This window comes from Penicillium vulpinum (genome assembly GCF_028829585.1).
Source record: "Penicillium vulpinum strain IBT 29486 chromosome Unknown utg000004l_segment0_segment0, whole genome shotgun sequence".
In the NCBI taxonomy this organism is placed as follows: Eukaryota; Fungi; Ascomycota; class Eurotiomycetes; order Eurotiales; family Aspergillaceae; genus Penicillium; species Penicillium vulpinum.
The window spans coordinates 1,650,792-1,671,729 of record NW_026643244.1 but is presented as its reverse complement, the minus strand read 5'-3'; the positions used below and the strand labels follow the sequence as shown (position 1 = coordinate 1,671,729).

Here is a 20,938-nt window from a genome sequence, read left to right as displayed (position 1 = left end):
TGTTTCCACATAATATGAAGTAAACACCACGATATAGATACATTTGCACACGCACACTGCCTGAAGTTACGAGTCCAAACCTATGCTGTAACTCCGATACATCTCTACGTATTGGTATTTTATCCCTTGCCTTGGAAATATTACCACACAGGTACGAGTTTATGTTCTAAAGTATTCCACTCGGCACTCCTGGGCATTGACTCTACATGACGCGTAATCTTGTGCATCAAACAATGGGTACACTGCTCCGTACACATGTAGCAGCTAATCAAAAGCCAATGCTGACTGTGTAGATAGACACTAAGCCAGCTGACTGTGCAGGCCGATCCCTCGCTTGATGCCTATCTGCTTATCACTTCAAACCCACGTTCACGGCCTAGCGTACTTGCATGTATGGCTGGCACTGTCCCTGCAATCTGCAATTAGCGTGTACATTGTCGGAGAGAAGATGAAAGATAGAGATCCTAGATATAATGGCACCAATTGTGTAGAAGTTAACTGGCCATTCACAAGAAAATATACTTAAAGAGCGCACGTCACCCTTCACATCAATTTTTCTATCCTTCCATATTCTCTATTTGCTATCCAAAATGACAGTCTCACAGACCAACGGAACGAATGGGGAGGCATCTAACCCATTCGTGATCACCCATAGCGACCGAGTCGCTCTGGTTGAGTTCTCTAAGGGACACCGACAGAACCCATTCAGTCAGCCTAAGATGCGGGCCCTAGAATCAATCATTAATCAGCTTGACGTCGATAAGAGCGTGGGGTGCATTGTTCTGACGGGCGGGCAAGGCCGGTCATTCAGTGCTGGTGGGGACTTCAATGAAACTACCACCTTCAACGGCGGCGACGAGGTCGACCTTTGGATTGACGATGTTACCAATCTTTACACTACCATCGCTGGTATCTCCAAGCCTGTGATCGCCGCCATTGATGGTTATGCAATCGGCCTAGGTCTACAGGTAGCGCTCTGCTGTGATTATCGGATTGGATCTGAGTCGTGCCAACTGGTGATGCCTGAATTTCGCATGGGCATCGCTTGCAACTTTGGTGGGTTCATGCTCGAAACTGCTGTTGGACGAGCCGTGATGCAGAAAATGCTTTTCACAGCTGATAAATGGAGTGCAAACTCTGCGCTGGCCGATGGCCTATTACATGAAGTTGTTTCTTCTAAGACGCTGATTGCCCGTGCTCTGGAAAGAGCGCAGATCATCGGCTCCTGGACGACGGAAGCTATTCAACAAACCCGTCCGCATATCAACGCCAATTTCGTCAGCGGCCTACATACATTGGCCGCTCAGGCTAAGCGCTCCCACCGCTCGACATTCGCTGCCGGTGACTGCAAGGAGAATATGAAGCATATTCTCACCAAGAATCAACAACAGCAGCAGCCAGTAACAGGCGCTCCATCTTGGATTCTTATCACCAGTGAGCCTGTGCTATCGCTCTCAAAGACCCTGAAGACCACAAACGGCTCAGGCATTCATGTATACGGTCAGGGTGCCGCTCTAAATGCTGCAACATACTTCTGGCAAGACGAAAGCTCCAGTGCCCATGAATTCTCCGAGTGGGCGACCTCTTTCCAGATCCAAGGCGACGAATTCCGCATGCGCACAGGTGCCATGAATGATCCCCCTCTCTATATTGTGCGAAACACTACCACACGTGCCTGGGCCGTGAGCACCGATGCTTTTGCTCTGCAAATCGCTCGTGCCGCTTGGAAAATGCCCGTTGGCTTTGCCAATCCCACCATCATCAACCGCGACGAGACGACTAGCTTCTTGGGTGTGTCACAGCTACCTGCCCACGCTTCTTTCTCACTGAAAAACGCTGGAAAAGGTGGCTGGACCTTTAGCACACAGGTTGATGCTGATCCAGTTGTGCTTGCCGCCCTTAATCCGAAAATTGACGATTATGCCCAGGCTGGGTCTGCCTTCATCACATCCTTGCAGAGTGCTGTGACAGAGCTTACTCAAGGCGAAACTGAGGTAGCTACTCTTTTATCAGGTGGTATTGACTCCGGGGCTGTTACCACATTTGCTGTGCTTTCAGGTCTCAAGGTCACCGCTTACAGCGCAGGCTCACCTTGGGGCAACGAGCATGCCGAGGCAGCCGAGCTAGCCAATGCCCTCGGAATCCCACACGTTACAATTGACCTCACCGTGGACCAGCTACTGGCTGCTGCGCCAGAGAGTATGAGAGCTCTCGGAACGGCTGAGCAGGAGCGCGTGGATATCGCTCTCACCATCACTGCGCTCCTCCGTGGCGGATACATCAAGGAGCGCCATGTGCTGACTGGCTACGGCAATGATCTCCTCAATCTCGGCCTGCCGCCCGACTCACTTGAAAAAGACGCTCTGATTCAGGAGGTGATCGATGGCATCGACATTACCCGACACAGCGGCGAATTCACTGACTTTGTCGCCCGACTCTGGGGTAAGAAGCTGAGCCATCCATACTGGCACCCAGAAGTTGTGCGCACCGCTCTGGACATTGAACCTTCACTCAAGATCCGCGATGGTCGGGAGAAGGCCTACTTCCGCGCCGCAATGGAGCCATATGTCCCACAGACAACAGCCTGGCGCCAGAAGATTGGCATCCACCTCGGTGGTGGACTACAGGGAGGCTTGGACTCCACTTTTGGTGGTCGCGATCGCAAGGTCGCCGCTTACAGCGATGCGTTCAAGGATATCACCGCTCGTTTACTACAAGACCCTTTCGCTAGTGTCGACGACTTGATCCCAAAGTATCCTGGTGCGCCCAAGCCGACAACTGGACTCGCGGTGTCAACCGGCACCCTTACACCATCCGGTGCTGGTCTGGTATTGGACGGTACTGGCGCAACCGACGACGCATCACGCGCTGTGCTGGTCAAGACGATTCTGGAAAACTCTGCCGCGTCTCGTTTCGTGCTCGTCCGCAATTTGGACCTATCCGAAGACGGGTTCCGCTCGATTGTGCGCGCGCTAGGTGAGCCTGTGCAACATAAGTTCCAGACCGGCGGTTCGGATCTAATGAAGCTACCTGCGACACGGGAGAAGGGTAATGTCGTTCTAGGCCGCGGCATGCTGCCAGCGCATACGGACGGGCTGTTTGTTGGCCACCGTCCCGATCTTTTGATGCTGTATGCGAGTGAGTTCAATGACCTGCCCGGCAGTGGCGAGACCACAGTTGTGGACCAGGTTGCGGCTATGGCGGAGATGCCTGAGCTACTGCGCTCGGCTGTGGAGAATGCCACGTTTGAGTACCAGATTGTCGAGACCGGTCACCACATGAAGAGTTTGGAGGACAAGTGGTTTGACAAGCAGGCTGTGACACTGGAGCGAGGCCGGAATTGCCTTGCCGTGTCGTTGCCATTCCCTGAGAATACGGAGCGCAGCTGGAACATCCGAGTGAAAGGCGCCACTGAGGAAGAGTCTGTGGCACTTTTGGATGAATTGTATTCCTGGCTCTATCAGGAGCGCTATCTGTACCAGCACCCATGGAAGGTGGGTGATCTGCTCATCATTGACAACTATGGCACATTGCATGGTCGAACTGCAATCAGCGAGGGTGGTGTCCGTTGCTTGTTCCGTGGCCAGGTAAATTACCGGTGATTCCACGATGTTTCGTATGTAGTTTAATCACTCAATAGAAATTTCATGTCAGATTTTATCTATCTAATTTCAACTCCCGAGTTCATTGAAATAAAATCATGCGTCATGTCGCACGTCCAATAAACTGCCTCCTCGGGGGTGATTTCTTGCGAAGCATTATACCGCAAGTCTACGATAGTCTCTAGGTCTTCTTTGTCCATGATTTGTTTTATCTTTGCCCCGTCAACGGGCACCGGTACCCCGCGATCCAAAAATTTGACGGCCTCAGAGCCATCCATGAAACTAACCGATGTCTGCTCAGGGATGATGATACCCTGCCCGGCAAACGAGGTGTCGAGAAGGGAATATCCGAGTGCAGCCAAAATTCCATGCCAATTCGGATCTCGTCCATAGATTCCCGTCTTCCAGAGCACAGAGCGCGCGATCACTGACGCAATATGATGAGCCGCATCATAAGATGTCGATCCACGCACCCGAATAGTAATGAATTTCGAGGCACCCTCGGCATCTCGCACAACCAGCTTGGCCATGTCAGACATGAACCCGCTGAGAACGTGCTGCAAGGCGACAAAGTCGGCTGAAGGTTCTGGTGAGACGTCCACCGCGGGCTGGCTAGAAGATGCAGCTGCTGCACCATTGGCAAACATGGTGACCATGTCATTGGTAGATGTATCACCGTCGATAGAAATACAGTTGTATGACTTCGATGCAGCACCTCGAAGGAGGACCTGTAGGGCGGTTGGTGTCACTGGAGCGTCCGTACAAATGATTCCTAGCGTGGTGGCCATGTTCGGGTGGACCATACCGGCGCCTTTGGTGAGACCAGCGAGGGAAAAGTTGGTTTTCGGTGCGGAAGGCAGACTAAAGGTCCTCGAGAGTAATTTAGGATACGTGTCGGTTGTACTCAAGGCGACCGCGGCCTCGAGCCAGTGATCATGTGTATTTCCCATCTTTTGAGTCAATTCAGGTATATGATGCAGGATATTGTGGATCGGCAGTCTATTCAGTCGGTCAGTGTGCCTCTTTGGGATTAAAATTTGGAATATAGAAATAGCGAGCTTACCGTTGGGCACCTGCGCCCGTATGCATAACCATCAGAGATGATCCATCATCGGCCGTTCCTTTGGGTATACATTTTGCAGCTTCGCGGCCCATGGCAGTCGCATCATCAAGTCCCACCTGGCCGGTAAGAGTATTGGCACATCCAGAATTCGCAATGACGCCTCGCAGCCCAGCACCATTGGTACGGCGCATAAGCTCGCGGGTGACCGTCACAGAAGCAGCACAAAATTCATTCTTGGTCAAGACCGCGGCGCCTGATGCTGGGGTATCTGAGGCAACAATAAGTAGGTCTGGCTGAGTATTACCGGCAGGCTTAATGCCAGCGCGAGTGCTGCCCACATTGAAGCCCTTTGGGTAGCTCCCCGAGGTAGGGATCAACCGCTGCTTATTGGCGGGGATGGGCCGGCCCCCATAGAGGTCGAATTTGTCAAACTTTGTGGAAAGAGCGCGAAGCTGCGGGCTGGTCAGGCGTAGTGGCATCTTGGGTGGAGAAGAGAACCTGAAAGAGACGCGCGAATGGCCCCCTAACAGGATAAGTAAATAAAATACATGTACGCGACTAACACACGGCCCACTGTGGGGCCGACGGAGCCCCGGGGCTTCAGGTGGAGTTGCTGACTACGGAGGCACCTCGGGCTCCACCCATGGACAGGTCAGCAAGGGAGAGAGTGTACTGTATTGTAAAATTGTAGGATTACACTGAAATTACATGACGGTATGAGTAACTACTACATATATACATTCATACATATGAATGTATATACATACTCACATGCAAATCCCACCTTAAGAAAATTATCTAGACGCTTACTCTTCAATTATACAAAATTCACCATCGACATGTCGTTGCATACCGGCTCTTTGCAGTGGGAAATCGATGCCTCTGGGAAAAGGGGTAAGATCCATATTATCGCTGCCTTGCATAAATCATACTCTAGTTCCTCCACTCCGTACTGACTCCTCCTAGGACTCGTTCAATGCTACTGGAAATTGAACCCCCCTCCGAATGACACAGCTCCATATCGCACTCTAGATTTGACTTTGATTCCTGTATCCATATTGTCATACGATGTTTCCGCTCCCAACAGATCAGTTCCACGAGGCACAGGAAACAGCCTGATTGAGCATGCCATTTTACAGAACATTGAAGATTATGGCACTTCAATCACGGCTGCAAAGCTGATACTTCCGACAGTAAGCGGTTATATTGTCCGCAATGACTTTTTCAGGAGACGATTCTTGACTTGCTCGCTCGCTGAAAAGGTAGTTGACTACGTGCCGTTACAACAGCTCATGCCCGCATTCGATGTCAACACTAAAGAAGTCCTTCCACAAGCTATAAAAGATGCTGCTGGCGTGATCTTGCTGAAGACCTTGCCTGGGTTCAGCGAAAGTCTCGCACAATCCGCTCTTGCCACGCTGGAAAATGAGGTAGAGGCGAGGCTGTCTTTTCCCTGGATCCTGGAGAAACCGTTGCCTAGAAAACGCATTGCTATGATATACGGTCGTCCCAACCCAGCTGTATCTACTGCTTCACAAGGTATCTACCGTGCGGCGCAAGCGCTGGGGGTAGACTTGGTTGTTCTTGACCATGCGGGACACTGGATCCAGGATCCCGCCATGAAGGCCATGCGCGATGAATTTATACCCTGTGATTTAACGATGAACGAAGGCCTTGTAGATCGCATTGTGGCAGCATTATCTACTAGTAAAGGCCAAATCGATGGTATTACTACGTATACAGATACCCACATCTTAGCCACAGGTCAAGCAGCTAGGAGGATGGGGCTGCCGACGAACCCACCTGAAGCTCTTGAAATGTGCCGTGACAAATACAAAACACGGTCAGTGGCATCTTCCACCGAGCAAGTGCTTTCTATCACAACCATATCCGATTTGGATGACCAGTTGAGCAATCTCTCGTCACCTTTGGAGTTCCCTCTGATCGTCAAACCAACAACCGGTTGCGCCTCGGACGGTGTCAGCAAGGTAACCTGTGAAGCAGACCTTCGTAATGCCGTGCAGCGCAACCTCGAGAAATTCCCTGGGACAAATGCTCTGGTCGAACCGTACGTCTCGGGGCCAGAGGTGGATGCCAACTTTGTCATTCTGGATGGGAACTTAATATGGAGCGAGATCAACGACGATTTCCCATCTTCGGCGGAGATATCCTCCCCAGTATCATCTTCCATGTCGTTTGCGGAACTTTCCACCATAATGCCGTCAATTTTACCCGAATCGGAGATAACCCTTCTCAAATCTTCTCTGACTCAAACTCTGCTGAAAATGGGGTTCCGAAACGGGGTTTATCACCTCGAAGCCCGAGTTAAGAACAGCAAGAAGATGTATATGAACACCGCGCAAGGCATAGAGCTAGCGGATTATGCCGTTGAGCTGCCTATTGGTGATCCAAGCGTCTTTCTAATCGAAATCAATCCAAGGCTCCCTGGCCACCAGGAATCATTCGCTGTTGAATATACCTACGGCATTGACTATTTTGCACTGCATATGCTGCTAGCAACTGCACCGCCCCCATCAGAAATGGGTACAGACAATGGAAAGGCGTTCAAAGACGCTATTCTCACTTTGAGTCATCCAATTTCGGAACCTGCTCGTTATCCCTCTCATATTGTCTTCATTCCGGCCGATCGTGGTGGAATCTTCAGAGGTGCGGAGCCACTTCCTGATAGCATTATGAGCTACGTCCCTGAGCATGCAGTCTTTCTGGAGGTTGGAGAAGTGATCCCCGACCCTGAGGTCGAGGGAAAGTGGCCCTTTGTGGCTTATTTTCTAGTGGTAGGGAGGATAGCTGACAGCGGAATTCAAGGAAGAGAACAGGTTCGAGCTATGGGGGAGTTGTTGAGGAAGACATTTAGATATAAGTTGGCCTAGGGCTATGGACCTCTACCTCATTTGAAAGCATGGAGTACATCATGGTCTAGCCAGTTCAGAAAAGACTCTCGCGCTGCTGGTGAATTTAGATACTATGATAGGTATTAATTGGAGCAAAGGGTAACCTCGGTTGTCATGGGTACTAGTCCTGATCCCGCGCTTGGAAGTGATTCGATAGATTAATAGTAATCCAAACTTACCACCGACCAAGCATACATAGGGGTTCAAAAGTATCTTCCCACTTTGCCCCACTATAATCACCCCAACAACCACCCACCATTTTATTTTTCTTCCTACAACCCCCCAAGTCATCAAATCCAAATGCAAATAGGCTCTAGGCCTACAAAATTGGCTGAATTAAGCCCGGTACAAAGGTCAGCTATTATATTTGGCCATAAGAATGGGATTTCGCAGTCAAAACTAGCTAATGATTTTGGTTACAGCCGCAGGACTATTTACAATACACTTAAGCGCTTCGAAGAGTACCAATCTATCAAATCCCTCCCCCGAAAGGGCCGTCCCCAAATCCTAAGCCGTCGATCTTGCTATTACCTATATCTTCAGGCCCGCCGGCACCCGTTTTGGACCTATAAACAGCTTAGTTCGACAGTACCTGAACACCTATCAAACTCAACTATACAGCGAATCTTTAAGCAATTTGGCCTCTCAAAGTATCTTACAAAAAGGAAGATACCAATTGGAAAGGCCCTTACTAGGAAGCGCCTTCGATATACTCAAAAATGGCAGCGCGAAAGCTTTCAGAGGTAGATCTTTTCGGACGAGTGTTCGGTGCAACGAACCTCGAATGTTAGACCACAATAGTACTTCCGTTTTCAGCCAGAGGGCTTCCGCCGTGATCTAATAAATATTAAGGCCTATATAAAAGATATCTCACAGATGGTTTGGGGTGGAATCTGGGTTAGAGGTCGTACACCGTTAATAATTATAGAGCGGGATAAAGATTCACCTTCTGGGAGAGGTTATACTGCAAAGTCATATATATTAGCGCTTGAAAAAGGTCTAGTCCCTTTCTATACCCCCCAAACTACCTTTCAGCAAGATAACGCAAGGATTTATACAGCAAAGGAGACACAGGAGTGGTTTAAAACGCATAGGATTTACGTCGAGGATTGGCCTCCACACTCACCTGATTTAAACCCAATTGAACCGGTATAGCGGTGGTTAAAATTGACCCTTTTTAGGCTCTTTCCAGAGCTTATTGAGATAGGAAGAAGCCTATCTGACTGGCAGTATTTTAAAGAGTGCCTAGTCAAGGCCTGGGAGGCGATTCCGCAGGTGAAGATTGATAGATTAATATTGAGTATAGGGAGACGTTTGGCAGCAGTGCGTAGGGCGAAGGGGTATTATACAAAATATTAAGCGAGAATTCAATTGTGCGGTTATCAATTATTAATATGTTTTTTACTGAATTAAATTAGCTTATTATATGGTTGTGTAGTGCTGTACAATGCAGATATATATATTTGATGGGGGTAGCCGAAAAATGGAGTGGGAAGATACTTTTGACTAGTGTCTGTACATACGTTTCCGTTCATTCTTCAGTCCCGCACAGAGAATTAAAATCCCTTCGGAGTCTCTTACAGGTTTGGCTATCTTTGAAAATTCAACTGAAACCTAAAGTCAAGTCTGTTCAATTGTGTTCAATTATCAGGTTACCCAAATCTTCTAAAAAAGGGCGGGAAAATGTGTGAACTACAGAGAGTAATTTCTATGTATAATGATGGGTACATTAGAAAAGAATACCCTTGTAATCTACCAAGGTATATATCAGCTATTCACCTAACACCATCTTATCTTCGCTTTTGTATAATCTCGCTTTGAGCGAGACTCCCTCATCCTGGCCATTTTTATGCAAGAACAGCAAAGGTACCACATCATTCTTCCAGCTAGGAACGCTACTCCGTCGACTCTTCCACATGGTACCTACCAGTGTCACAACACCTAGAAGCCACACTAGAGCCGGGAGAGCAATCCACTGCCAATGCACAGAAATTTAAGTCGTGCTGGACTTTGCATGGCCAACAATCGTGCCGTTTCCTGGGCCATCGTCAGTAGCCGCCGAGTCGCGAAAAGTCTTGGACGCTGCCGCAGCGACATTTTCCATGACACATCCAAGTTTCTCGGCAGTGTTGACATTGCAACCGGTAATGTTGTCATGTGAAATGGCCTGAATGATATCGGTACCAGCATAAGAACCGCCGCCGTAAGAAGAAAATATCATACCGTATTGGGAAGTGAGTTCCGCGCGGCCAGTGAATATATTTTTGAAGAAGCCTTCCATCGCTTGGATGGACAGTACGCTTAATAAAAAGCTCTGGTTATGCTCTATTCCCATGTTTGGTCTCCACGGTGGATTGAAAGAGTAATCAGAGCCTTGAAGTATGGGTGTGAGGTTCTTCCAGATAGCTAGGGTCTCTTCATGGTAGATGCCATTCGTGACGCTTGTGCGGAAGCTTCGAACGGTGGGCATCAGGGCGCATTCCATTGCCTGCCATTTGGTCCTCCCCAGCTCAAATGGGCCTTCTAGAAGCAGCCCATCTGGAGCGATCATTTGGGTGGTATAGTGGTTTGTACTCTTATATGCCAAGGCATTATTTGATTTGACATATGCCACAGAGACTGGGTAGCCGTGTGATTGATTCAACACAAAGCTCGCCGAGGTAGTGCTGCCCAAAAGATTGACAGAGCAGTTCGGCGCTCCAAATTTAGAAATAAATTCTTTATCGTCATAGCAAACAAACTTCAGCTGATCTGTAACGTTCGTACAGCTCGAGCTCAGTTCTAGTGCAGCAATTGGATCCCAGGTGCAGTTGCCAGTGCCACAAGTATACTGTGGGATAGACCAGGGTTTTGTTTTGTCGTTGTTGAGTAGTGAATTGTAGATATTGGCCTTGAATATTGGGTCCACGTACCATGCTATGGGCCCAGTCAGTGGAGGTTCAGATGAGACGCGTTAAATTGAACAGACCGGCGCCAGGGTGAATCGTTAAACCGGTCACGTCGTAAACAAAGCTTGTCGATACAGTTGCGATTTGCGAGACATCAGTGACCAGGTTGGAGTAGTAGTGGATCAAATTTTGAGTGAAGGGGTCGATGGCGAGAGCGAGGATAACTGCCAGACTGCCCAAAACTGCGAAGTGTCTATATAATTAGTTTTTTGATAAAAGCATGGGATTATGGCCAAACTACTTCGCTCGGAGACTCCAGATCAGCTCTGCACTGCCATAGAAGCCTCGAGTGGCTCTATCAAAAGTGCCTAGATCAGGCAGCGAACGGGTCTTTTGAGTAAACCAAACCCATTTTAATTGTCCCAATGCCTCGCTGGTGGCAAATAGAACACATCCCTTGGAAATAGTGCTCAACCAGGAGATCAAAGAGTTCAGCGATACGTAATTCCAGGTAGGCTGCGGGCGGCCGTCGAACTGAGACAAGACAATAGTGATGGTTATCAGCAATACAAGTGAGATAACTAGTGCTAGACCTTCCCAGATAAAGCAGTGTGAAATAGGTGTATAGGATATGTCTTTCGTCGGTTTGTTTTCCTCTTCTTCGTTTTCAATAGATTCAGCTAGTGGCCCGAGTGCCGGGTCGGGACCTGTCTCCATTAGAGGTCTTAGTGACTGTCCCTCTCCGTTGGGATTGTTTTCGCTCTCTACAAAGAGGCCTTCGATGAAGTGGCCATGGGAATGTACACTCGATATCGAGGCTGAGTGTGGTCTTCCTGTCATTTCAACGTAATGGCTGGATTCCATCTCGTAGAAGTGCAACGACCCGATAATCTATCGGGGAGGAAAGAGATAGGTTACACAATCAAACGAGATACCTACGGAAAAAATAGGTATTTTCGATAGGAGAAGGCGAGTGAGCTTATTATCGCTGAATCCGTACGTGAAGTGAAGGAAAGAGATACGGAATGTTGTAGTAGTTCTAGAGAGGGACAAAGCACACCAGGAGGCGGACTTGCATGTAAGAATGTCAAAGCGATACCTAATACGGAGCAGCATAGCCCGGACTCTCTCTAGATGTCAGATTTGATTCTAATTGAAGGAAATAGCTCTTTTTTTTTTGGCATTTCATAAGATTATACAGCCGAAATTAGGTGAATCAATGTTATAATTACTAGCTCCGACACATAATTTCTGCTAAAATTGATGACAGAAATTTTCAGGGTTTGTGCCTGAGGGGGTGTGTTGGGGTGACTGGGTCGTAGGTTAGTCGTAGGTGTCTTTAACCACTAGAAAAGAAAACAAGATCGGGTGGCTCTAAGAGATAGCGCTCAATGATTGAATGACGACCTTATCGAGAAAACGCTGAAGGGCTATGAACTAGAAATTATTTAAGTATTCATAGGTCGAAATAATGTGGTGTGTTGTCTCTAATAATCTATTAATAGGCTAGATGATTGCAAGGTTGATCAGCCGCATCCTGAATAGGTATTTGGTGGGTACCTCGGGAACAAACGGGTAGTCCTCGGACACATAGTACCTATAACGGAATGCGAGTGAGCTTCCAGGGTTATTATCGCTGAGTCCATACGTCAAGCGAAGTAAGGGAAGATGTTGTAAACGGAGATAGCAGTGGAATAGCTATAATATACCGTGATCTGAAGTAGTGGTGATTTCATATGGGAATTATATCCAACTTAGTATGGTGCTAGCATCGACACTGTAGCAGTTGAGCAGTTCGTACGTGAACGCTCTCTTATACCGAAGGGGTTTGTGAAGACCCTACATACGGTCTTAGATAGATCAATCAGAGTGAGAGGAGTTCTACGATACTACTGCGAATGCATGACAAGAGTTCAGTTTGAATAAAAGCGGTACTAGTGTCATGCATTCGCAGTAGTATCGTAGAACTCCTCTCACTCTGATTGATCTATCTAAGACCCTACATAGTGGGGTCTTCACATTCAGAACTCTGAGCTTCTAATACTTGCTCCGAGTTCTACTAGTATAGTTGTGCGCGGATAAGCGAGATCACATAAATCTCCATGCCCCACTTCCGCGGGTCGTATAGATCAGTATAGATCTACTCCGTACATGTACATACTTCGAGTCCTGCGATCCTCATTGGAAGAGGTCATGACAGGGTTTTTCGTCGACGATGATTGGTAGTTTCTTAATTGTGTTTATATTTTTCTTATCACTTTTTTAGTCCAATGACCGCCAGGTTACGCGGGCTCTCACTGTAGTCAAACACCGACTGAACCCAACAGTCTTTGACCGAGTCCTGTTCCCGAAGGAATTGCCATCGATCCACGACAATGATAGCCTCGACGAGCTGCGCACTGAACGCCATTAAGCTCCACACAACACTCATATGTTTCCTCGTGTGGAGGTACTGAGCCTCGTAGCAGTCAATCTCCTCATCAGTCAGGGTAGCAATATGCTCCTGCACCTTGGAACCATAAATCGGGTCTCGACTCATCTTGATCGTTGCAGCACGAACATATGCAGTAAAGGACTTGAAAGAGGCTTTCGGCAATGCTCCGAGAATAATAGAGTTGGTTTTAGCTTCTGAGCAAGTTCCATCAGAGAAGTTATCTTCTAGCGCAGAGGGCTTAGGAAGGACGTTTCGATCAACGAGAATACGCTGAAGAAGAGCACGGAAGAAGTGACGGGTAAAGGAAACTTCACTGTCACTGACGCCCCAATTGTATGGAGCCTGCACGGCCAGTGCACGAGCTGTGATGTTAAGCTTCATGCCTGTCGTTGCTCCGGGACTTCGGAAATTCTCGTAGTATTTAGACATGGGGAATCCGTGCGGATCATATGATGTTCCAGTTTCTTTCAGTCGAGGGTGGAGGGATTGAAGAATAGGGAGGTCATGTGTGTTTGGACCGAGGCGTTCCGTCAACAAATTGTAGCAGCAACCGATCATAGCAACAGCCACAATTGAAGGGTTTAGGATCAGGGACCGTAGACCGTGGTGAACAAGGTTTCCGCAAGAGTGAAGAGAAACGACCATCAATCTAGCATCGCTCTCTTCTTTTTCTTTCCCATCCGAAGTTGCAGCAGGGGATGGATGGATGATGTGGTCGATAACGGGCTCTAAGTATCCATCTTGGATTTCATGCTCGATATAACTGAGAGTACCGCGGGTATGGATCTCTGGCTTCGGCAGCTTTTCTCGCAATGGGCTTTGTGTGGGGGATCCAAGTAGCTCGTCAGGTTGAAGGCTAATTTTACCCAGCATCTCGAAAAAAGGGACATCTGAGACCTGCGAGCCTTCTGTCATCGGTTGGGAGGTATCCGTCGTTTCAAACACAGTCACTTCTGGAGCTCCGTTGTAACCATCGCAAGGACTTTTGTTCTTGTGAACATATTGAGCATTCGGGTTCTTTGCCAACTTGGCTCGAACATCCATACTCTTGGCACCGCTAATGTACTGATGCTTGCGCTCAATTGCGATGATATGCTTATAGTAAGGCGGGCTAGCCAGTGTCCGTCCAAGATAGTTCTGTCCAGACCCAAAGTCCACAATATGAGTGACTGGCTCACCGCGGCGCTTATTGACAGCGTCTGATAAAGATGCGACATGTTGAGAAAAGCATTCAACCTCGTGTACTTTTTTTCGGTTCATATGCATAGCAACTTGCTTTGGTAATTCGATCCGCTTCGAAGATGAGATACACATTTCTCGTTGGAGTGACAGTTGACGGATGTTGAATATATAGTCTAACAGACTCTGTGGAGGAAACGCTCCTCCATTCCAAGTACGGCTGCTTTGATCTATGGAAGGCCCGCCGGCGCCTCGTAAGTGCTCGATGTCCTCTCGTAGGAGTAGATGGATGATATTTTGAATATCATGCTGTTCAAAGAAAGATATCCAATCTTTTGGCAGGATTGTTGTATAAAGATCGGGCTCCCGGATCAGAAAGTCAACCATATGCACGCCACCGCATAAATTCATGAAGAGCACCGACGTAGTAGAGAAGCAGAGCAGGGCCTCAATATAAGCATCAGGGTGTTCCCACACTCCGGAAATGGGCAGGGGGCGATTGTAAGTCATGCGAAATATTGATAGTCAATTTTCTCACCAAAATCTCTATGAGGATTTCTCATCCCGGGAAATCGTTAGTTTTGAAGCTTTTCATGGATTTTTTTATCAGCCCTGCTGAGTCATCTTCCGATGGCCCTGGAAGCCCTGGAGGTGTATTACTGTCTCGGTGATTGATTTAAATGTATGGGCTTGGTGAAGCAGATAGCCCGTCCACACAATTTTTACCTTCAGGTATGCTGTGATGAACTATTATAAAATAGGCGTCTAAAGTTTAGTCTCCCTGAGCTGGAATCCGCATAAACACGTCTCTCATCTGCCTGTCTCAGCTACCCGCCTTTCCCCACACACGACACACGACACACCAAGGTCAGTTAACATTCAGATCAGTTCTCATAGGATGCCCACCTCGTAAGCTTAACGGGCGCATCAATGATAACGCTTTCCACAGTCTTCACTAGGGTCAGATAAAAATATTTCCATTTGGCCACACCACACTCGATTTTTTTGGCATCCATCATATGAGGGGTACCCTAAGAACCCCCAATTTCGTCCGGAATTAGCATGTTTTTCATGGCAAAAGTACGATTTATTTCCGTCTCAAGGACTTTTCCATTGGCTATTCAAAGTAGCTGCATGACATCGCGCCTTTTTGTGGCAGGGATTAAAATGCGCGCGCTACACTAACTGATCAGGGACAAATGGAGCCCTAAAGTTGCCATTCGTGCAACGCTTCTCAAGCCAGCCAAGACACATACTATGCGCAAATTCTAGGTCTAGCAACAAATATTGCGAACTAACACGATAATCACGTCGCCAAGCGACAAAATAGTTCAGCATAAGTGCCGCGAGCGGGGAGTTGAAATGGAGCGCTGCAATGCGGCGCAGCTACTTGCAGCAAATAGCGCCACGGCCCCATCGCCCCAATGTTTCAAGATAAGGGTTGATCTTCCCTAATGGACAATTTTCATTGCCTTATGTTGTAGGTTCGGTTTTAGGCTCTCTTTTTTACAAATCATGGGTCCAAACCTATGCTTCGACACCTCCCACAAGTAACATCCCATTATGAGCGTGCCATCTTCTGAATTTACCTTTTCAGCAGGCTCACTGTCTACGGTGGTCTTCACGGCTTCATCGTCATCTCGAGACCGCAGTGACGAAGCGAGTGCTGCGTCAACCCCACAATCTCCGAGACCAGCCCCTCTGCTCTTTCAAAACTTGACCCTCAACGATTCCGCGGGCCAGATGACTACTCCTCGAGCTAGGTCGCCAACTGCATGGCTGAGCCCAGGTAGCTCACCTTCTACATATGCACAGCAGCATAATGCCACTCCGAGTCCGAGGCGGAACCTCGTAACCCGCTCTCGTGGCAGCCGAAACTCCGCGAGAAATGGGTCCATATTGTCCAGCACAACCCAAGCCAGTTCATATACTGATGCTAGGGAGGAGAGGGCCGATTCCATATCCTCAGATGATGGTACAGATAGAGTGCACATCCCTGGAGCCTATGTATCCCAAAGTGGCCGTGGCGAAAGTCATGCCTCGGGTAACGTTACAGACAGTGAGGGTGGAACAGAAAGCGATCAATACAGCGACATGGAGGAAGATACTGAGAACATGACCAGTGATATTCGTGAAGAGCCACTCCCTGCCGCCCCAGTCTATAATCGTCGGCTTCAGGCTGGTCTGAAAGAAGTGAAAGCGCAGCTAGCTGGTCTGGCCGACATGATGGGACTATCTGGGCTGAACCAAGACCAGTCTACTGATTTGTATTCTTTATATGAGCGGACGAAAAGAATGAGCATGTTTGAGTATCCAGAAAGTCGGACCGTAGGATTCATCGGAGACTCCGGGGTTGGTATGATTTCCCCTTAGTCTTGGATGTGTGGCTTCGGTTTCTAAATTTCGGGCAGGCAAAAGCTCTTTGATAAACTCTTTACTTGATCAGCAGAGTCTGGCACGTTCAGTATGTCCCACTGTTCTATTTGGTTCTTTTGGTAGTGCATGCTTATTGAGACTCAACCGCAGAGTGGCGAGGGCGCGGCTTGCACCTGCGTTGTGACTGAATTCCGACACGTGGATATCAATCACACCGGGCCTTTCACTATTGAAGCGCAATTTATGACTACGCAAGAAATGAAAGAGCTGCTGGAGGAGCTTCTCTCGAGCTTCCGTGACTTCCATATCACTTCTTCCTTCCAGGAGCTGAAATCGCAGGAAGAACAGCACAAGTGCCGCGATTCGGCTGATAGAGCCTGGGAAACATTTCAATCTTTGTTCAGCAACCAACCAAGATTGACGATGGAGTTTCTTTCCGATGACTCTGATGGGGCTGAATCAACCCTTCTTGCGGAGTTAGAGCGATGGGCGTATGCCGGGTTAGCACTGCGACCTGGCGGGTCTGATGCGCTTGAGTACTCTGCGATTGCTGGTAACCTCAAAGAATGCAAAGACACCCTTGACCTGTTGACTGCCAGTAGCATGGGTGATGGTAAACCTGCACTATGGCCATTTGTCAAATTGATCAGGTTTGTGCAAAGTTCTTCAATGGACGACTCGTATCTAATACCTTTGCAGGGTATATCTCAGTTCCCCGATTTTAAAAACCGGATTAATATTGGCTGATCTACCTGGTATGCGCCGAGGATCCCATTCCCACACTAGGGTTTGCTTTCAACTCACCAACATTAGGGTTCAGCGATCTTAACTTTGCGAGGGTACGAGCGACCGAACGGTACCTTGCTCATAGTTGTGACGAAGTCTTTGTCGTGGCGGATATCGCTCGCGCTAGTACAAATCCATCAATACAAGACGTCATGCGAAGGTGCAGACCTAGCCAACCGCGGCGAGTGATTTTATCAAAGTCGGAGGTATGAACAATGACTTTCAATCTGGAAGTTGCTTACTGACCTGTCTCCCTAGGTTATATCGCCCGAAGAATCTGCGCGTGGAAACACACCAGATGCTCTTCAGGTAAGGCGAATGAACACAGATATCCAGGCTATTCAGAAACAAATTCAACAGGCTGAGTTGCGTCTACGAAAAGCGCGCGGAGCAAGACGAGCAGAACTCGCGCTCAAGGGATATGATCTACGGTAAGTTCTTGATTTCAAGGTGCAATGATCCCATTCGCTGAATATATAGCAGAGAAAAGGAGGGCGAGTTGAATTTCCGGTGGGTTACGGATCCATGAGATCACGGTATATGTTGGTGCTAATTCATGAACCAGCATTGAAAATTTTCTCATCAATCGGCGAAATTCCCTAGTATCACAAGAACTTATTAGAAGGCACGCAGATATCAGAGTTTTTTCTATCAGTAATACGCTCTACTCCAAATACCGCTCTGGTGGGAAGACCCAGGCGGATGCATACGTTGATCTTTCAGGAATTCGCGAGCTGCGCCGTTACTGCCAATTGGTACCCGCAGAAAGTCAAATGCGTTCAACATCCGCGTTCCTGGAACACCAAGTGCCAGCTTTGTTGGGATCTATACGTCAGTGGGCATTGTCGGGAACGGATTCGGTTACGGCTGAAAGATCCGCTATCCTGCGACGTGTTTTGGAAAACGCACGAGAGGCTCTTCGCCGGGTATGTCTGACCCAGGAGGGTACCTCAAGTCCCTAACCAATTTTCTAAAGGCAGAAATATTTCTGATAGTCAATAGGAATTTATTTCTTCTCGATCACATGTTCGGATCGCGCGTCAGGCGTTAGATGATTTATTCAGTGCATCCATTACTGAAGTTATTCGTGAGCTACTTCGTGCAATGGCTTTGGTCTCAGCTCTAATGAATTCCACTAGAAAATTCTCGACGTCGCTGGAAAGCCGAGAGTATTCAAATCAGCCTGCAATGGGAAGGGGTGAGTTTCCCTAAAAAGAGCCCCCAGCTACACAATACAATTCTGATTATATTGACAGTGGGCCCATGGCACTTATACTGCCTTCTGTCGCAAATTTGGGGAATACTCAACCGGAAAGCAGCCTTATCGTTGCTGGAATAATGAGCTAGTCCAGCCAGCTCGTGATGGGCTAGATCTGCAATGGGAGAACATACTGGATTGGCTACAAGCCCAGATGGGGACATTGGTGGGAGAAACCCGCCTTACTTTTGAAAGATTGCGAGCAGAGATCGAGGGTAAGTATTCCTTGGTTTAGACTATTGCTTTTGTTGCATGCTTTCCTGTAGAAACATGGCCTTCTGACAGCTTTCTGTAGCGCATATTGAACTTGCGCCCTACGCCCTCGAAAACCTGCAACAAAGCATGAGGTCCAGGCAAGAGTGCATTGAGGATCATATCCGAGACTCTTTCCAGAAGATTATTGAAAGATTTGAGTATGACGTCCGGGAGATTGATAATCGCAATCTGGATTCTAACTGTTTTGCTAGACTCACAAAGCGGGACATGCTGTATGGCCATGCCAGCTCGTTTATCTCAGGCCTGATGCGACCCGCTTATGCCGCCATCAACCAAGAGCGAGGTTGGTTAAACAATCATGAAGATTATTACCTTTGTGCATCGTTATATTAACCACATCGTCTAGGAACTGGAAGTGACCTCCGCCGGAAAAATCTCATGAATGACCATCTGACGCATTCGAGGCTGTTTGTCAAATTCTCTAACTTAGCCCACAGCGAGTACACGGAAGTTGTGACTGACTGTTTCAATGATTTGGAAACCAGCATAAGCGAGCAGATAGAGAGTATGGTGAGAGATTTCCATGCGGTTGTTACAGTCGAAGGTCAAGTCTCGGAGGCGGAACAGGCGCCTGAATTGGCGCATGGGCTCAGATCCCGTTTTGCCAGAACAGAAGAGATCCTGCAGAGTACGCAGGATGTTTTACGAGAGCTCAATTAGAATTAGTTGAAGCTTAACTGGAAATATATTCTCTTGGGTCAAAGGTAAATCATTCAGTTGGCATGATGTTAAAAATGTTTGTTTTTTCAGGTCTGTTAAAGACTGTTAATTTCATCGAGTGCCGCCAACTACCTGATGCCTCGCCGTTAAGCGCCCATATTATGTGGGAAAAATTTTTGTGAGAGGCGAGTGCGAAAAATCGACAATATAAATGTGGCACCGTGCTCGTGGGAACTAGAACCTAGGAAAGAATCACGGTATTTGAACACTAGGTATGCCTAAAAAAAGTCCGTCCCCACCCACCGACCTCACCAGAGATTCCAACTCCACCAACTAGCGCGGAAAAGAGAGAATTCTATATCGCTGGTGCCGCAGTCTGGTACTATCGTGAGGGTATTTCCCCCAAACAATGTTTGATGTGCAATCTAATTTTGAGAATGTGAAACATAATGAGACCAATGATCCGTGGGATGTCTTAGTTGAGCGTATTGGCTTGATACTTTGATGTCCGGTGTAGACTCGTCAAGATATATCTTCCTAGTCCTGCACAAATTGTTGAATCCACTTCCATAACTTAGGAGAAGCGATAAATATATCTTTCCGAAGTCTCGGCGTATGATTGGTAGTAAACCACATTTTCCATTCGGATATAAGCGTTAGCTTCTTAGCTATTGTCTCTCTAAGATCTTTGTTTCGAAAATAAGCTTGTTTATACTTTTGAATTTTCGAAAGTGGCTGATCCTCCTGTTGAACTTCGTTATAAAGCCGGATATAGTGAGGCGAACTCCACTGTCGTAAGAAGTGATAGCCTAGGTCCTATTTAGGTCTATAGGCAAAGTACCAAACTGTAGCAAAGAGGGTGTAATCACTAATTGAGTCTAGACTGAGGAGTTGGCTTAATCTCCAAGAGACTTAGCTCCGCTCTAGGGAATCGTAATATCTGTGGATTGACGTCTCGTCTATCGACCTAGGTATAGCAGAAATAAAGCTATCTATAGAAGGTATATATAACTCCGAACTAATTTCGTTGTGGTATTGTGGTAATCCTAGTATAATTAAAAGTATTGATTTAGGAATAGATCAAGCGAATACCTAGTCGATAACACAGGTGATATTATAATTATCATTAATATATATATTATTGACACTCAGATCAGGGTAGTACAACGGAAAAGTCTCCGAATTGACAGTTAGGAGTTTAAGTTTCCGTATAATATCGCGGAGAGCGTCGCCTGCGATAATATAATCCAATCTGTTGTCCGACGAGTCGGTCTTACCTCTAACAGTTACAAAGTCGTTCTATAGGTCTACAGCGCTCTTATATTATATACTGGATTGATAGTCGTCCCGCGAAGGAACGGGTACCACAAAGCAATAATATAATAACTGCGAAATTTCTGTATACTCTAAGAACGCAGAAACAAGGCTGTTATAGAACTCCGCCTCGGAAGTAAAAGGTCCTCGTGGGATCTCTAAAGAATATCGTCTATATAATATATAACCA

At 47.5% G+C, this 20,938-nt stretch overlaps 6 protein-coding genes across 6 annotated transcripts; 3 read left to right on the top strand and 3 right to left on the bottom strand.

The window, feature by feature from the left end:
- Nucleotides 1–590: 590 nt before the first annotated feature.
- Nucleotides 591–3,602, top strand: N7479_009187 (Carboxymethylproline synthase; the record flags this gene model as incomplete). The annotated part of the gene is made up of 1 exon (XM_057256880.1): nt 591–3,602. The coding sequence occupies one exon, from the start codon at nt 591–593 to the stop codon at nt 3,600–3,602; it is 3,012 nt and encodes a 1,003-aa protein (XP_057104338.1).
- Nucleotides 3,603–3,661: 59 nt separating this feature from the next.
- N7479_009186 (bifunctional ornithine acetyltransferase/N-acetylglutamate synthase) lies at nt 3,662–5,144 on the bottom strand (the record flags this gene model as incomplete). Its single annotated transcript, XM_057256879.1, has 2 exons — nt 3,662–4,601; nt 4,666–5,144. 2 exons carry the CDS (start codon nt 5,142–5,144, stop codon nt 3,662–3,664), a joined length of 1,419 nt encoding a protein of 472 aa, XP_057104337.1.
- Nucleotides 5,145–5,504: 360 nt separating this feature from the next.
- On the top strand, nt 5,505–7,556 carry N7479_009185 (ATP-grasp fold domain containing protein; the record flags this gene model as incomplete). The annotated part of the gene is made up of 2 exons (XM_057256878.1): nt 5,505–5,559; nt 5,632–7,556. The coding sequence occupies 2 exons, from the start codon at nt 5,505–5,507 to the stop codon at nt 7,554–7,556; spliced, it is 1,980 nt and encodes a 659-aa protein (XP_057104336.1).
- A 1,792-nt stretch (nt 7,557–9,348) lies between these two features.
- Nucleotides 9,349–11,329, bottom strand: N7479_009184 (DUF3176 domain-containing protein; the record flags this gene model as incomplete). The annotated part of the gene is made up of 4 exons (XM_057256877.1): nt 9,349–9,552; nt 9,601–10,493; nt 10,546–10,718; nt 10,767–11,329. The coding sequence occupies 4 exons, from the start codon at nt 11,327–11,329 to the stop codon at nt 9,349–9,351; spliced, it is 1,833 nt and encodes a 610-aa protein (XP_057104335.1).
- Nucleotides 11,330–12,719: 1,390 nt separating this feature from the next.
- N7479_009183 (uncharacterized protein) lies at nt 12,720–14,588 on the bottom strand (the record flags this gene model as incomplete). Its single annotated transcript, XM_057256876.1, has 1 exon — nt 12,720–14,588. The coding sequence occupies one exon, from the start codon at nt 14,586–14,588 to the stop codon at nt 12,720–12,722; it is 1,869 nt and encodes a 622-aa protein (XP_057104334.1).
- Nucleotides 14,589–15,641: 1,053 nt separating this feature from the next.
- N7479_009182 (uncharacterized protein) lies at nt 15,642–19,434 on the top strand (the record flags this gene model as incomplete). Its single annotated transcript, XM_057256875.1, has 14 exons — nt 15,642–16,434; nt 16,490–16,542; nt 16,605–17,104; nt 17,154–17,209; nt 17,268–17,446; nt 17,499–17,671; nt 17,724–17,750; nt 17,806–18,166; nt 18,243–18,327; nt 18,380–18,438; nt 18,497–18,713; nt 18,794–18,911; nt 18,966–19,057; nt 19,121–19,434. 14 exons carry the CDS (start codon nt 15,642–15,644, stop codon nt 19,432–19,434), a joined length of 3,027 nt encoding a protein of 1,008 aa, XP_057104333.1.
- Nucleotides 19,435–20,938: the final 1,504 nt, after the last annotated feature.